This window comes from Pleuronectes platessa, chromosome 5 (genome assembly GCF_947347685.1).
Source record: "Pleuronectes platessa chromosome 5, fPlePla1.1, whole genome shotgun sequence".
NCBI lineage: Eukaryota > Metazoa > Chordata > Actinopteri > Pleuronectiformes > Pleuronectidae > Pleuronectes > Pleuronectes platessa.
The window spans coordinates 13128482-13146157 of NC_070630.1; the positions used below are offsets into that span (position 1 = coordinate 13128482).

Below are 17676 nucleotides of genomic sequence, written 5' to 3' on the forward strand. Positions count from 1 at the left end.
AGTCTGATTGTACACTGAAGGCGGATGACACTGTTTAGGCCTGGCCTTTGTACAGCCATGTTGACATCTGAGTGGTTATTGGCTAATTTGACTGCAGCATTTTGACACTACAATTTACAGCTTACTGTCAAGAGTCACCTCTTTGTATTTCAGGTACATCACTCGTTCCACTTCTAAACTAAACACATTTTTTTTCCACTTGTGTAGAATATGGAAGTTAAGCGGTCTCCTCATATTTTGAAATTTTAAAGTCTTTGAATTTCTTTTTTTTTTTACGTTGGAATTATGCATTTGTATTTTTTTGCCACCGAATTTCAGTATTCACATTTTCAAAGTATAATATTCAGTTGCAAAAATTCGGCTAAGAAAAATTCAATTGCAAAACCTGATCGATTAATGTGATGCTCAGTCGCCAGTGTCCTCAAGCTTGCCCTGAATGCCTCTAACAAAGACAGGCTGCTTTGCACGGGGAGTTGTTAACCCCTAGAGCGGATTTTGTTCATTTCCTGATACAAATTTGTATATTTTGTTCATGCATACAAATAAGCAGCCAGGAAATATTAGATAATATATTGAGTGGCCCATGTCAGACTCAAGCTGCCTCTTATAGCCCCTCGTACTTCTCCATTCTCTGTCTATATCCTGGTCATAAGCAGCAGTGCCTCAACATATTCCAGTTTACCTGACTCTGGACTGATGAACCAACCAAGTATAGCACCCTTTTTACTATACTGATGAAGCATGCCACAGGTTGATCCTGGCTACTTCCTGTAGAATTTATGAGTTTTTTTGTGTAATACATGTTCAGATCATTTTGCAGAGGGGCTATTTTCATGCATGGTTCCTACTATATGCACTTTAATTTGGTTCATAAAAAGTGATGTGCAATTCGAAGAATGTGTTTCTTCTTGTGCACAAGTTGCAGAGACTATTTGTAGTCCCTGCTATTTGATCTCTATATTGAATTTAACAACGTATGACCCTTTTTTGTCTCTCCCCAGTTACATCTTCCGACTGAGTTGTACGCGGCTGGGCCAGTGGGCGATCGGCTACGTTACAGCAGATGGAAACATACTGCAGACCATTCCTCACAATAAACCTCTCTTCCAGGCCCTCATAGATGGCTTCAGGGAAGGATTGTAAGTGCACTGGCATTTTGTTTGGCTCTCCTATATCTGTCATTTTCTTTCGGGGTTTACATCTGGACCTCTGATCAGCCATTTTGTGGCTGGGTTTCAGTCTTCCATTTGATGCAGTTCAAAAAAAGGATATATAAGTCAAACTTCCTTTCATGTGCAGGGCTCTTTTGTCATTTCTCCTTTTCTCTCCTCTCCCCACAAGGCACGCATGGCTGCAGCTGTTTCGCATCCCACAACTGAGTCTGCCCTCAGCCTTAAACCAATCCAGCCATATCATATTGCTTGTTCCCATAATTCTGCTGTTATCACAACCAGAATGTAACTGTCGGTTTCTCATATACAGCTCAGTCAGTGGTCTACGTGGCTGGCGTGAAACTCATCTTCTCGTGCCAGCGTTGAAAATGTTGTCTAATGAAAGCTATGGTTGGCCCGTCAAAACCTGTAATCAAGTGCTAATTTGAACTGGGAAATCCTATACAGTAAATCGCTTGCATGCACAAAACATTTATCAGATGATAATAACAGCATGTGACCCACTTATGAAATGGTCACATACTGTTCATGCATCAACTCTGGGTTTACTCAAACATGTTGCATTAATAGATTGAACAAATGTTTTCATTACCTTTGCCTGTAAGCTTATATGCAGTACAATCATACTAACTCATAATGATGATGATAACTTTTAAAGGAAAATGCCTGTGGAACTACCCGAGGATACTTAATGGGAACTTCTCTGTGTAGCCTCTAAGTTTATGTTCCTGTGCTCCTGCAGCTATTTATTCCCTGATGGCCGGACGCAAAACCCCGACCTGACAGGACTGTGTGAGCCTTCGCCTCAAGACCACATCAAAGTCACACAGGTCAGAGAAGTGTGCCTCTCAGGCTGCATCCTCAGTCACTTATATCTTATACAAATCTGTTGGTCTTTGGCATTTCGTTATAAAGGTCAAATGTGTTTTTTTGGGGGGGTGGACACACAGGAAAGGAAAGATCTAAGTTGAAAAAAGAGATGTGGCAGAGCAGAGCACAGCCGAAAGGAGAAGTAGAAGACTTGATAAGTCAGCCCACAGGAACTGAGTTGGTCTAGCTCAAGAAACAGAATAAGGAATAGATTTGAACAAGTCAGTCAGAGAGCTCATACCGCCCAGCAGTCCCCAAATACAACGTATATTTTTTCCACGGATATAAAAATTTACTTGATGCAGATCTTTATATATGGATTTTCACACATCAGTCCCCCAAACATGCATGATTTTTTTTCATCAAGACCCATGATTCATTCTCTGAGAAATCAACATAAATGTTGAAAAACTGCGTATCTCACAATGTTATCCTTGATCTGCACCCTGATGTGTTCTTGCCTGACTCGTACCACATCCTTCCAATTTTGTATCGTTTCTGTGTCATGATGCTATCAGACAAATGAATGTCAATGAAAACACAACCTCCTGTAAAGAAAACTGGACTCAAATTGCCTTGTTCAGAAAGAACAGAGATGGTGAAGTAAAACTGCAAATACAGAGAAGACGGCAAAGCATTAACATTTGCAGTGCGAGGACCGTTTTTAACCTTCTTTAATATTTTATGCAGGATGTTTTGGCTCGAATGTTGAGTCATCTTGTTTAAAGAGCGGGACAGTTAACCTCAAGTAAAATGTTAGGACGTGACTTTGAGTGTAAAATAAGGATAACAAATTTAAAGAAGACACACTGCAGAAGTCATATGCGGAAAACAAATTGGTCCTTTGTCAGTGCAGGCTGTCAAAATTGTTAAGTTTAACAGGAAATCCGTATCTGGCCTGAGATGAGTCATAGTGTAATCGCATAAAAAGGCGCCTTTTGAATATGAAAAAAACATATCTGTAAATTGTAAAATGTTGTCAACGAATATCCACCTTGTTGAACCCTAACAGTCTTTAACTTGTTAGGTTGATATATCTGCTCAGAATTCTGTGAAGGATTTTCTGAACAGATTAATTTGCTTGAGAACAGGACAGAAACTGAAAACACGCCCCCGCACTTAGACTCTGCTTCAGATCCTCCTAGGCTCTTTGGAAATGATCTCGGGTGGTGTTATTATCGTATCATTGACTCTGTGTTTAGGAACCGTGGGCTCATATCTGTCTCATTCTTTCTTTACCCCCCCCCCAGGAGCAATATGAGCTGTACTGTGAGATGGGCTCCACTTTCCAGCTGTGTAAGATCTGTGCGGAGAATGACAAGGATGTGAAGATTGAGCCCTGTGGCCATCTCATGTGCACCTCCTGTCTCACCGCCTGGCAGGTAAGAGAGTGGGCGGATTGAAGGGGTTTATGTGGGTTGCTTGCTCCGAGTTAAGTGCCATAACTCAAACCTGTTAAAAGGCAAACTTTCCGTTGAAGTGCTCTTGTGTACAGACATAACGGGCAAATAGAAGCACACAACCCGCTTTCATCTCCTGTGTGCGGCTGCATCTGCTTGTGTTCCAGGAATCGGAGGGTCAGGGGACGGGCTGTCCCTTCTGTCGCTGTGAGATAAAGGGTACAGAGCCCATTGTCGTGGATCCGTTTGACCCCAAGGACCCCAACAGCGGGGGCACCTGCAGGAGCTTGTTCGGTGCCGAAGGATCCCCATCACCTTGCTATGACGACGACGATGACGACAGACTTGAAGACCCCCACCTTATGATGAGCAAACTTGCTTGCACAAAGGTACGGCCGTGCAAAGAGCATGACATAATCGCGACAAATATGATTTGCTCAAAGTTTTTTTCCACTGATAAAACACAGCGGCACTTGGTTGAGTTGGTTTGATGCCCGCGGTGCTGTTCATGGCTTCCTGCTGTCCTCCTCTCTTCTCTGTTTTTCTGAGAGACCCATCTCAGTGCAGATAAAACACTCCCTGCTTTGCCCTTTTCACTTTTGGTGCACTTCAAGCTCTCGGCTCATATCTGAAGTCTTTCATCTCCATCTTTCATGGTGCCAAGGTAGCAGCTTTTTTTTGGGGCCTCTCGGTGCTTGATATGTGGGGCATTCTCCTACCCTGCATCTTTTATGAGCCTCTGGAGGAGCTCTGTGTGCATTAGTCTGCTTATAGAGTCGATGAATACCTGAGATCACACACCCTTTGATGTGGTCCCTGGAATTTCTTGGGCTTTGTTTGCTGACCTAGTCTCTGTCTCATCCTTGACTACTACCATATCGTTAAATGTACTCGTTCACTGTGAAGTACTTGGCTGTGCTTCATAACTACTTTGTGTAGATTTGTGTTTGTTCCACTTTATTAGTCACTACTGTAAAATCTTTGTATTTCATTGAGATGCGTAAAACACATTTCAATACAAACGAGTCCAGTAACACACCACCAATGACCTTGGCCTCAGTAATTAGCATAAAAACTGTTAAAATAAAACAAGAACAAACATAATCTAATTTAAACAGCAGGTTAAAATGAAAGCGATGTGTTTTTATGTGATTTTAAAAAGCCCTGTCATCCTGCTCTAGGTAGAGATAACCACAGACCATTCAAAGAGAAATAAGATGATCACTGTAGTGCTGTGTGTTCCTTTTATCATGTGGTTCATCTCCAGAGCAAAAGCTGATTGTGTGAAGTTGTTTCCCATGTAGTAGAATTGATCGTATGTCCTGCTCTGCTGTTGTGATTGTGATCCAGGTGGAGCGGCCCCCGTCACCCATGTCAATGGCTCCTCAGTCCTCTCTCCCCCCTGTGCCACCAAGGCTAGACCTGCTCCCACCACACAGAACGCCAAACCCCCCTGGTGCCTCCAGCCCCGGAGTCACCTCTAAGGTAAATACACAACCAAGGTAGCACCTTGTTCAGGCAGGGGAGGACATTCAAATAATAGTTTGGTGAAAATGTTTGTGTTTCACCGTCACGCAACATCACCGATATGTGGGCGATTTCTGCCTAAATGCAGATAAATGGAAATGAGATAACTATCAGATATCTAAATAATGTTTATTGTTGATTGTAGCCACAAATGGTTTCGCTACTAAATGAATAATCTATGTGTGGAAGACAACAGCAAGGGGTTGGATTTCACATCTTAACTGTGTGTCGTCTTAATGGGCTCCCTGGGTCTCTGTTTCGTCCCCTCAGGCAGCATCTCACCACAAAGACAAGCCTCTCCCCCTCCTCCCAGCGCTGAGGGACCTTCCCCCTCCTCCTCCCCCAGAACGGCCCCACGCTTCAGGGGCGGGCCCCGATGGACGGCTGCAGAGGCGTCCCTTACCCTGCACTCCTGGGGAGCCCCCTCGAGATAAGCTCCCGCCTACACCTCCAAACAGGCTGCTGGCCGAGTGGAACTCCAGGCCTGTTCCCAAGGCCCCCACCTCCTCTTCCTCGTCCTCGTCGTCCTCATCCTCCCAAGTGTCCAGTCTGGGAGTGGACATCCGAGCAGGTGTCAGGGAACTCTCCAACCGACACTCCCTCCCGTTGGCGCTGCCCTCGGCTCTGGACACCCGCTCCGATTCTCAGAAGAACAACAGCTCCCTCAGTCTGGATCACCAGCTGGTGAGGAGCCACAAAACACTGCTCACTGAACTATCATTTGATTTAATGTGTAGCACTGGTTACTACTACAAGCTCAAAGATAGTAGGAAAGTAAAACAACTGAAATTATCCCGTATATGCTTATAGTTTCTGAAGCAGGTCATTCCTGACAGATCACTAACCAGTCACTGTGTGATCACAAAAGCAGGGCCATGACATTATTTGCAATATGCTAATTCACTCTCTTTTCAAATTAAATGAGCGTGTTTCCCAAAATGCTAAAATATTCCATTAATGTGATGTGTTAATGTTTTTTGTTTTTCTATTTTGATTGTGAAGATATTCTTATTATTTTTTGCTCTATTTCCAGAATTTTGCTGCAATAGGTGCTCAAGATTATGACAGCCCCAAAGTCAAGCCCTCATCCTCAGCCAATGCACTCTATGCACTGGCAAACAGGTACGTTGTAATGGCCCCATAATGGAGAGGAAATTATTTTACGTAACTTGATGATCACAATGTATATTAATGATTTCTAATAATGACTTAATTTAGGAAGTTTGTTCCTCTCAGAAAACTCAGCCCTTACTATTTAAGGTTTCTCAATCCAATTCTACCGTAAATAATCTGGGGTTGTTTATTTGCAGATCATCTCAAGCCCTGAGGGCAGTGGCAGGAGAGGAGGCACGTGACAGTGAGGAGGAGTCGGAGTACATGATCCCTTCCTCTCGCCCTGTCCTGCCTCCCATCGCCTCACCACCTGTAGGGGAGACCCCACCAGTACCGAGGCAACCGCAACCTCAGCCTCTCTCTGCACTCCAGACACAGGCCCAAGCTTCCACACACAACTCAAGGTATTCACCCTTTATGAATCCCCTTCCAGGTTAGTTGTTGCAGGGTTGTAGAGCACTGTTATTTAATTGTTGTTGTTTTCAGTGGAAGGTTGGCAATGGCTGAACTGGAGGATGGACCTCAAATGTATGAAGCCATGTACAACATCCAGTCCAGCTCGCAACAAGCCAGAGATTCAGGTATTTGGATTCACCAACCTTTTTTACCTGCGCCAAAGTTTCTTGTCCCTCTCTGTTTGTTTGTTTGATGGGGGTTTTTTTGCCTCTGTGCCGGCAACAGCGAGTGGCCGGAGGTATTATGTTCTCGGGTTGTCCCATTCCGGTGAACACAGTATCTCAAGAGTGCGTTGACGTTTATTTCTCAGAGTAATTCATTGATTTAGATGTAATTCAGTGCAATATGGTGCTGCTCTAAAAAGAAATCCAGACTTAGTACAATTTAGTTTACTACTGATTGTAGTTCTACTTCAAAGTAAGATTGGCTGGACAAGAGTATTTAAGATCAGTATTTACTATTGTGCACAGAGAAGTGTAAACTGTTATCGTCATATCATTCAGACACATACATTCTTTTAAATCTCGGTCAAACCTCCTCACCCAGCAGTCGATGCACCCAGAAAAAAAAGTGTGCATGCTTGCATAAGCTGCTTTGACAAAGTATTTGTGATATCTACTTTAATATAAACCATTAATGGATTCATGAATCTGATTATTAGAATATTAGATTGACTCAAAAACATGATTCTCCCTTTAGTCTGTGTTTGCCTTAACGTAAATAAAAAAAATTCTGTGTACAGTTGTGAGTTATCTGAAGCCGTTTTAGAGAATAAAATGATCAGTGTTTTTCTTAATGAAACCAGGTCTTTATGAGGCTGCATTTAATTTAATTTAGATCTCTCTCTGTCAAATACCGTAGTGCTTATGAATTATTTTTATCTTCCCTCCAGATTACTCGGAGTTGCCCCCTCTGGCATTGACCAACGGTCCCGTAGACCACACAGCCGAGGACAGGGAAGAGGAGGAAAACGGCTACGACTTCCCTAAACCGCGGCTCCCCATAGCCCCTGCCCGACGGACCCTGTCCGAACTGGCAGGATCCTCTTCTTCCTCATCATCCTCCTCATCGTCCTCCATGCTTGCTTTCGGCCGCCTTTCTTTAGATTCAGACGCTGGAGCTGGAGCATGTAAGTATAATTAGCTTTGAAAATGAACTACCAAAAACCTGCATTATTGGTATCTCGGTGCTTCCTTCCTTTCCTTTTTTGTTATTGCACATATTGTTTCTGATATCGACAGAACTAGAGACAGCCGCTTTATTACCAGGTACTATGAATGAATAAGGAAATGACACACAGAGCTTGTAGGTACATACAAACCTCTCCCAGCAAATTAAGAACGTTGTTTTATTTTTTGTACGGTAGTGATGTAATCATTTTGAATGAGCAGGACTTCAGTGCAGCATGGGAGTGTAGCTTTAAAGGATTTCTGTTGAGTCACTATCCCAGAGCTTACTGAAGGAGTGATGACGAGACATTTCCCTCTCGACGGTGCTGATGAGAAGCCTTTTAGTGGTGAAAGCCACAGACCTGAACTGTTGTCTGTGTCTTCATGCTTCAATCTTCTCAAGAGTAATCTGAGCGTCGGAGCAGCCAGCTGACATTTACCTCCTGTGGTGATTGCCAGGTGTCTGAGTTCCACTTGAGACCTGAACCTCTGTGATTGAGGAGCATTTAACAAGCTCTCGCATCATAATTGGTCCCTTTGAGTGGTTTATTAAAGGTCACTGCAGTGGAAAGGTCAACCAGTTCACCATATACAGTATAATTAACACGTAGCGTACTCCAGACATACTCGGCATGTTGTCTGATGCAGACTCCAAACTCTTTCTCAAGTTAAACTGTCATTCACATGAACCTTTTAACTATTTACAAGTAGTTGTTCTTGTTTCAGATGTAACCCCACGTCAAAGCTAGAGTGTGTTAAACCCTTTGGCTTCTTCTCGTTTCTTCAGCCTTCTCAGAGCCGGTGGAAGCACCAGAGAGACCTCCGAAGCCTCTGCCCAGACGAATCAACTCAGAGCGTCGACCCAGCCCCGTCCCGCCCTTCTCTGTACCGCCCACTGGTGGAGCAACGGGAGGAGAAGCCAACTCTCAAATCAGTAGCGAGATAGAGCTCCTCATGAGTCAGGGATACTCTTACCAGGACATCCAGAAAGCGCTGATGATTGCACAGAACAATATTGAAATGGCCAAGAATATCCTACGCGAGTTTGTCTCCATTCCCTCCACCGCTCATATTCTGACATAGCACACTCCCCGTGCCTGTCTCTCGTGTTTGCGCTCTCGCCCTAGCTTGGCCCGGCCTGGTTGGGTTTAGGTGGGCCCAGGCCAAAGCCAATCGCCTGCAGCACTACCTCTGGTGTTGGCTGACGCCCCGACGCCCCTTGTGGATTTTAACTGGCTGTCAATCCAGCGAGCTCACGGCATCTCTGGGACCCAGCGTCCTGCACTCCATGCGCTTTCAACAGTGTCTGGCCTTCTTAAAAACTGTTAGAGCAGGCCTCCTCTTTTTCAAGAACATCTCCGTGGAACCGGCCGAGCACATGTGGAACAATGACGGGACGCCGCAGGACGCCAGACTTTTCGTAAGAAATGTTGAGAAGACGGATTCTTCTCTTTCATGCCGAAGCATTTCACGGAAAATGTAACCAACACCTCACAAATTAAACAAAAATGTATATCTATATGAAAATTTAATATATGAGTAAATATATATTAAATGTGTATAATATATACAGTACGTGCATATACAGTATGCGAAAATGATTTCAGCTTTGAGGGTCGCTGTTGGTACAAGTGATATGGGTGGACAGGGACCAGATCAAAGGGGGGTGTGGCCCTCTTTCGGACTAAGGGATGTGAGAGTATGGAGAAGTGAGGAAGAGTCGGGGAGTCTTCCTCACGAGGACGTGTTGGTCAGCAGCAGCTTAGAAGACATGCAGCAGAGCTTTTTTCCAGGATGAATTCAGTCTCTTATGGCCTTTGATTAACAACGTTGCTTTGGTACTTTTTCTGTTTTTTAGAAAGACATCCTTGTTTTTATCGTGTTGTGTTTTTCAAAGTAGCATGACGATGGTTTCAGGTCGGGGCGGCTGTCTGGCAGCGTGTGTGTCCACGTGTGAGTGTGCGTCTGTGTGTGTGAGCATGCATGACGACTGCGTGTCTGCCAGACCTGCTCTTTGTGACCTGCTCTTAAACGAACCCTGCTCCTGTACATCATGAATGTGGAATTAGAGTCTGTGTATTCAGACTCACGCTCTGTAAACGTACTACTGCTCTAACTCATGGCAGGGCCTAGTGTAGCTCAGAGCCTGACAATGAGATTATTAGAGGACGTACTGATGTTGACAACCCTGCAGTACCAGACGGGCTCGGCTGCGTGATCCGTGGCGGCTGAAATTGTTTTTCGTTTTGTCTTCGTCTAACTTCGCTGGCCGGCTGGTTCAGGTTTCTGTCTCCAGCTCGGGCCAGTGATTTTTGAAACAACAACAAAAAAAAACTGTTATTGATTTACTTTGGTTATATATTATTGTACTATGATCATCAATATTGTTATTATAATTAATTCAGAAGTGCTTCACTGCTGCTACTATTGTTAGTGCTAAACAATTAAGCCTTAAATGTACATTTGTGAATATTGTGTTTAACAGTCATCCTGTTTCTTTAAAGTGACAGTATCACCCATGTTCCAGTCCGTAATGTAGCATACTTGAAAGTACAAACGGCTTGTGAGCTTGCAGCCCTCTCAAGCTGTCGACTCCTTTTTTGTTTTCTTGTTAGTTAGACTGTTAAAGCAACAGTAATAAAGCAAACAAATTGCTTTGTGTTTGGAAAGCAGCCATTTTCCAATAGATTCAGCTTCTCCTTCACGTCAGTTTCCTTTCGCACCTCTGATCTGAAAGAGTGAGGCCATTAAAAAAGAAACAAAGTAGGCTCATGGGTTTGCTGGCCCGCCCCCAAGTCTACACTGAAACCAGTGTTTGGGCCGACTGTAAGAATTAACTCAGGAATAAAGTTGATCTGAACTTGTGGAGTTCACCCTGGCTGTCAAAAAAAAAAAGAAAAGAAAAGGAGGAGATCCATTGGCTGAGACAGCAGCTCACCTGTCAGGTGACATTTTTCCAAAAGCATCCGCTCAATGAAGTCACACAAGTAGCCTATTACCTTTATTTTCTCACATTATAACTTGCACATTTTTTGTTATTACGCATATTGTTTCTGATATCGACAGAACTAGAGACAGCAGCTTTATTTCCAGGTACTATGAATGAATAAGGAAATGACACACAGAGCTTTTAGGTACACACAAACCTCTGCCAGCATATGAAGAATGTTGTTTTATTTTTTTTACGGGAGGGTATCGAAGACACATCAATAGCTAATCAGCCCTGGTTGACTCTGGGTTTCACCGTGTGTTGACTGGAAGCTATCTCCGCGCTGTCTGACCATCCTCTAGTTCTTCTTATTTCTGTTCCTAGTTGCCTTGAGAAACGTCTTGAATGATGGGTAATGAACGGGGAGGCCCCCAAACCTCAATACTGTACCAATGTTTTGTTGATGTTTTTGAGGACGGCGCTGTCCTGAATTTTTTTTTTACCGTTTTTTGTTTTTTTCCGCACAGCATACCAATTTGTGCTTTGATACTGTCACTCTAAAGAAGATGAAGAAAAAAGCAAATTGTATAAAGTCAGTGATCTGAATAGGAAAAAAGTTGATGTTTTGTCTCATTTTGCATTCCTGTACATGTGTATTTTGTTCCAAAGGATTTGTTTACTTCTGTGAATAATTCTGTGAGCAGTGCCATACGTTAAGAGATCTTCACCATGTGTAGAGTCGGGCCTTGTTTTTTTTTGTTTTTTTTAAGGAGAGTTTGTAGGTATCTGTTTGTACCTCTTGATCTCTGAAGGCAAGATTGTGCAGTATTGCTTGTATTAATGTGTCTCCTCTGAATCGTCAGTGGCATCAGGCCTCATCTGAGGGAGCTGACGTGCTGATCTGTGAATAGCTTTGTTTCCCTCTCACCTAAAAGATGGATCGTGTCCCAGATCAGTTCTTGGCCTCAGTGATGCTCGACGCCTACCAGCCCCCGCCCCCCCAGTCCCTCTGCTGGGGTACTTCAGCTTTCTGCCAGGAGAGGGAGATGTTGTTCCATGTAGCTGTGTTGCTTCTCATCAGTAAAAGGCATTCATTAACTTTTTGATGGTTTTTAAAGCTCATATCACTTTGGAAGTATGCACAGTGCTGTTAATAAAAGGATAAGCAAAAGCCATCACACGCCTCTCCTCTAATTATTTATTCATAGATCTTTAGCTTGTGGATTGCAATGTATTATTATTATAACAATTGTCCCAATGCATGCAAATGGTGTAAAAACATTTATTAACCTGTAAAATAAAAGTTTTCTTTTTACAGTAAAACCAAAACAACTTATTAAACGGTTTGAATTTATGGACTGACTTTTGAATGGGTTAATAATGTAAAATTGAAAGCAAAAAAGTATTTTAATGCAAAAACTGTCAATGCTAAATGCAACAGAGCCAACATTAATGTTATTCGCGCATGTTTTTCCTCAATTGGCGAGAGTCTAGTGAAGTCGAAGAGGAGGAGGAATCAGAAACTGTACAGGACTCAGTGTGACTCACTTCTCTGCTGATGGTCTTATCTGTCGTGAAAGTCCAGTAATGCATTCGATAATTGCATTCAAAACAACTAAAACTGATTTGAGTGCCCGGCTGCTAGATCTAATCAGCATCAAATCTGAGAGCCATATTGTTTTTAAGTATTACCTGATTTAATAAACCTCTATTCTGTGCGCCAACACACTGCTAAAAGTTCATCTATTTCTGCAGAAGAGAAACACTAATATGACAGCATGCTGTTACTTGCAGGAAGATTTATTTACAGGTTAGTATTTCCCCAATGTTTCCTATAAAAGTTTTTAATAATTATAGCAAAATAAAATGTAGCGCCATTCAGAGACATTCTAACAAACCTAAGCTTCAGGTCTTTAGAAGCCGCAGAACCGCACGCACTCAGACATGTGGTGAACATGCAAACTCCAAACAAAAAGACCCCAGTTGAGCAAGGATACGAACCAAGAACCTTCCTGCGGGGTGGGGACAATACCAGCAACTCCAACCTGCCTCTATTCTCTAACCCTAACCCACATAGTTCTTACTGAGGAAAGTTCTTTGGAAAATGATTAAGAAACCTTGGACAGAAATAATAAAAGAAAACCAAATACCTCAGTCTGAAAAGAAACAGACACTTTCTCATTTCCTCTTTTCAATTAACAGTCAATCTTTATTTGGTATAATTCTCAAAAACTACAAACAGTGGCTTTGTTGGTAAATTGGTTTGAATGCCATCGATGAAGTTGACTTAAACTCTGAGGCATTAAAAGGCATTTAACAGATTTCACTCATCCACATCAATTTGACAGTGGTCGTTCCTAAAACAATAAAAACAGCAGGAACAGAAAACAGACCCACAGGGAAGAGGAAGGGAGAGTTAGCCGGCTTGATTGGTTGCTGTTGTGCAACTCGATTTGCATATCTGGAGTCACAGTTCCCCCTCCTCAGTAGTCACACATGTTATATCGTCACAACATGAAAATACACGTACACAGAGCTTGTGTTGATTTAACGCGTCTCACATCTGAGGTTGAATCCGTCTGCTTCTCTCTGATCCAACAGATTATTTCATGATTCAGTCGACACATGAATTCATTCATTCATTAAACAGAAATGTGTCTTTTTCTGATAACGAGGTCGACTTCATGCCGTGAACCATATTTATCATAGACCGATAATCCACATCCTTCCTCTTAAAAAAAATAAAAACCACTACAGTAATAATTCTCATTCACATTAAAACAAGACGACGGTTTCACATTAGAGAAACACAACACATCACTGCATGGAGGATAAAAACAAAAACAAATCAGTGCACCGAACATTAAAAGTGAACGTAACTAAATAGATAATGTTTCAAAAACACGCGTAAGATACAAAACTAGATTGTGAAGGAAAGAAACGACCAAGAAAACCAGTACTAGAAATAATGTTAATCCTTAATAGTCAATTCCTGAACAGATTATTCACCCGTCTTTTAAAAAATATTCTCTTTAGTATACACAAAGTGTGAGGCGTACAGACAGGAGCGTGAACTGTAGATGGAGACAAATCGGATGTGAACGATGTGGGAGTAAATTACCTACATTTAGATTTTAGAGCTAAAAGGCAACATTATTGAGAAATGGAGATGGAGATCGTCTAGTGAGGGAAACAACCCATAAAATTCAGTGTGCAGACTTGAGCAGAACAGAAAACGTAAAAAAAAAGAAAATACAAACAGGAGGACTGCTACTATCCAAACTCTCCCTGCTCTGTATTAAGAGCACCAGAACGACATAGAACACTACCTGGTCATTTATTTTTGGTTGTTGTTTTTTTTTCTATTGTTATTTTAAATAAAGAAATATATACACAGATTATAATATATACACTTTTGATAAAGAGGCGTGTCAGGCTGCTCTGCAGTGATTGCTTTGCCTGAGTCGACGCTCAGTCACATATAAAAACCGTCCCTGGTCAACTTTGTGCTCTATATGTTTGTTCTACAGACGATCAGCATTTTGCAGGGCTCGCGCAAACGAGAGCTACGGTCTAAAGTCAGTCCTTTCGTTTGGAGGCAGAGGATTTATTCGCAGGATTGTGTCGTTAAAGCTCGAGGTGCATTCCAGGAGAAATGTGCGTGGATTGTGTTGGGACAGGAAGCAGAAGTTGCAGCTCAAATCAACTGTCGTCCATTGGAATATTAACTGACGGACGACTGATCTGATAAGGGGATCTGGTGGAAGCTTGAAGGCATCAGCAGGTACGAGCCTGAGAGGGAGGAACAGGAGCCGCAGCTGAAATCACCTGCTCACTTCTGCACGTCCAGGGGCTCACCACCCTTTACTGCAGAAACAAACACATAGGAGGGGTGGAGGGTGTTTGATTTAAAAAGGGAATGGTGTATTAAAAAACAAGTTCATCTTTGGCCTGATCTCCATCACTTTAACGTACCTGGTCGCTGGGAGATAGTTTTTCTCCGTTCACCCCGAGGAGAATGGCTTCCTCTGTGTTGTCACTTTTCATCTCCACCACGATATTGTCTTTGTTGGATTTCTCTTTGGTGCTGCAAGAACCACGAATATGCTCAAAGACATGATATTCACTAGATCTGTAGTTTTATTTAGATCTGCACCAAACTGCTCATTGATATCAAGAACCATGAATTATTCATTAAGGAAAAGGTCTTAAAATCCCACTATGTTAAAGAAAACATAAAACAATACTAGGTGAGCTGCACCAAAATAAATAAAGTTGAATCCTTTTTACGTAATCCGGCTAACTAACAAACAATCAGACAAAATTATAAACCCATTGGCAAAGGTAATGAAATCACTGAGGGTGATGTTGCCAAATTATGGAAACACATAATGCATTATCTCAGTGGCCTGTACAAGTGGTAATAAGATGATATGAGGTGGCTCCGAAGAAAAATAGGTAAAACAGAAGATTAAAACTGATCCTAATCTAAAACACATTATAATTTAAAGCGTAAACTCTCTCTTGCACTCACAGGTCTTGTTTTCCTGATCGGCCACAGATTTTGCCCTTTTTGTAGAGGAAGTAGAGCACAGCCCCCAAGATGGCGAGCAGCAGGAGGCAGATAATGAGGACTGCAATGATCACACCATTGCCCCCTGCTGGAGATAGAACACAAGAACAACCACAGGGTCACTGACTGAAACAGGAGTGAGATGACGGGGTGATGCCAGAGAGTCGGATACAGGAGGATCACATTTGGAAGGTGATGCAGCATTCCACAGTGTGTCGCAGCAGGAGATGGCCTTTTACAGAGCGGCTAAAAAGAGTGCAGCACATAGCATCATTCAGGTGACCTAAACCTGGCAACCTAAAGAAAGGAAAGTGCAGGAGGAGTGTAGGAGAGTTCTGTCCTCTTATAACAGCATGACAACATGCACAGGAGGAGGTGGAGATGAACAGCTCAGTGATGGTTTGATGGGTTGTTCATCGGAAGAGAGAAAGAGGGGAGGGTCAGATAAGAGAAAGGTGCTGTGGAGGAGAAGAAGATGGAAGCTTTTGTGCCTTGGACATCGAGAGGTGCGAGAGAATCTGCAGCAGCGGATCAAACAAACCTGGCTTTTTCTGGATATCTGTTGCTCCTTTAACTGAGAAAAACCACAAGAGCACAGATATCAGAGGGCGGCTGGATGTGTTAGTGAGAATATATCTGCAGGCCAACAGTACACACACACACACCCATACACACACACATACACACACACACATACACACACACACATACACACACACACACCCATACACACACACATACACACACACACATACACACACACACACATCCCTCAGCCTGGCTAACCCTAACCTCCAGACCCTAACCCTTACCCTAACCCAACACTTACACTAGCCTAACCCCCCCCCCCCCCAGCCCTTACCCCAATTCCAACCCTAACCCTAAACTAAACACTAACCCAAACCCCTTAACCCTACAACAAAATCTTAATCCTCAAACAGGCATTTGGAAAAGTGAGGACCTGCTAACGTCACACTTTCCCCAAAGGTCCTCACTCTGTGAATTCCATGCTATGGTCCTCACAAAGACACAAGAACAAGTAGACACATACACACACGGATTCGTCAGAGGTCAGAACTGAGGACAACAGATGTTTCATTTGATCTTATCTCGTCTTATTTGTCATTTGAAGCTAAACATCGACTGTGGTCAGTAGCCCAGCAGTCATACGCCCCGAGCAGAGAGCATCTCTGTTTAATCTCATGTAACTGGTGCTTTGCAAGAAACAACAACACAGAGCAGTTTTCCTCTGAGGGGCTGGATATTTCCTGGCATGACTTACAGGAGAGTGGGGACGGAGAGAGAGAGAGAGAGAGAGAGAGAGAGAGAGAGAGAGAGAGAGAGAGAGAGAGAGAGCACAAGGCAGCAGCAGTAATGGGAGTCAGGAGACTCTCTTTGAGTGCATTTAAAGCATCAGCTGCTTTCTAGAGTCACATTGATCTCGTGTGTGTTTGCGGTTGTGTGCTGTGTATGTATCTGCACGTCCTAAAATACCAATTACTCATAACGTTCCTCTTTGGAGATGGTAAACCATATCAGTAATTTCAAAATCAATTTGGTAGAAAACTCCTGTTATTCAGCAAAGTTTGCCTTTTCGCACATTTTTTAATTCATATGTGTGAGTCTGTGTGACTCTCTGAGGAATAATTCATGATTCTTGATGAAAACCATCATGCCGGTTAGGGGATTGATATGTAAGAGTGTGTGCAGATCTAAATAAAAATCGGAATCTACTGAATTTAAATTTTACATTGTGGGAACATTGTTCCACTGAATGATATTTTAGTATTAAATTGGATTTTATGGATCTTGTCATTTTTTAAACTCTTTGTAGGTGATTTCTTGCTTCTTTTAAACAGGGCAGTGCAGACTTGGCTGTTGTCTTACCTGTGGTAGAAGAAAGAGTAGTGCTAGTGGTGGTGGCTTGTGTGGTCGTGTGTATAGCTGAAAACAGGTAGAGGCACAGAGGGGAGGACACTCATGGTTAACACACTGGGGGAGGAAGGGGGAGCATTTGACAGCTACACAGCTTCATGACACAACATGGACAACAACGCTGGTTAAAAACGTCAACACGACAACACGTTCCAGCTTGTGGCAGAGACGGACGCCTTCAGACAAAGTGACAATAAAACAAAGAATCGACAGAGGCTGTAAGGGGGGGGGGGGGGGGGTTGCAAGAGATAGAAACCTACACACATGTAAACACAAAGGACAGCGACAGGAAGGGCTAGCAGCGGGGACTCACTGGCTTTGATGTGGAAGGCCACCGTGTCAGTGCCGTGCTCGTTGAAGGCGTTGCAGACAGCGGTGACGTCAGAGGTGACCTTGAAACTGACCTCACTCTGAACGCCCTTGTCCGTCGGCTTGGATTTTGAATCGTGCACCTGGTACAAAAACACACAGGTGAGTCAGCAGGGGGGGTTCCAGAGCATAAGGTGCAGCTCTGACCCATCCTGTCACCGAC

General features: G+C 43.1%; 2 protein-coding genes across 5 annotated transcripts in view; one reads left to right on the plus strand and one right to left on the minus strand.

Annotated features, from left to right (window-relative positions):
- cbl (Cbl proto-oncogene, E3 ubiquitin protein ligase) overlaps nucleotides 1-11811 on the plus strand; it is a 34112-nt gene extending 22301 nt beyond the window's left edge. Inside the window, exons 6-16 of the mRNA XM_053421989.1 lie at nucleotides 1002-1139; nucleotides 1915-2002; nucleotides 3293-3424; nucleotides 3610-3831; nucleotides 4793-4927; nucleotides 5240-5653; nucleotides 6003-6091; nucleotides 6280-6486; nucleotides 6569-6663; nucleotides 7431-7667; nucleotides 8495-11811. Of these exons, the coding sequence (XP_053277964.1) occupies nucleotides 1002-1139; nucleotides 1915-2002; nucleotides 3293-3424; nucleotides 3610-3831; nucleotides 4793-4927; nucleotides 5240-5653; nucleotides 6003-6091; nucleotides 6280-6486; nucleotides 6569-6663; nucleotides 7431-7667; nucleotides 8495-8790 (2053 nt within the window). The 3' untranslated portion in view covers nucleotides 8791-11811. The remainder of the gene's footprint in view (nucleotides 1-1001; nucleotides 1140-1914; nucleotides 2003-3292; nucleotides 3425-3609; nucleotides 3832-4792; nucleotides 4928-5239; nucleotides 5654-6002; nucleotides 6092-6279; nucleotides 6487-6568; nucleotides 6664-7430; nucleotides 7668-8494) is intronic.
- A 1006-nt stretch (nucleotides 11812-12817) lies between these two features.
- The window catches only part of mcamb (melanoma cell adhesion molecule b), a 33305-nt gene continuing 28446 nt past the window's right edge, over nucleotides 12818-17676 (minus strand). Inside the window, exons 13-18 of one of the 4 annotated variants that reach the window (XM_053421990.1) lie at nucleotides 17458-17596; nucleotides 17097-17153; nucleotides 15751-15783; nucleotides 15171-15297; nucleotides 14612-14723; nucleotides 12818-14503 (exon numbers count right to left, since the gene is read on the minus strand). In XM_053421990.1, the coding sequence (XP_053277965.1) occupies nucleotides 14501-14503; nucleotides 14612-14723; nucleotides 15171-15297; nucleotides 15751-15783; nucleotides 17097-17153; nucleotides 17458-17596 (471 nt within the window). In that variant the 3' untranslated portion in view covers nucleotides 12818-14500. The remainder of the gene's footprint in view (nucleotides 14504-14611; nucleotides 14724-15170; nucleotides 15298-15750; nucleotides 15784-17096; nucleotides 17154-17457; nucleotides 17597-17676) is intronic. The other 3 variants (XM_053421991.1, XM_053421992.1, XM_053421993.1) reach the window with 3 other exon arrangements.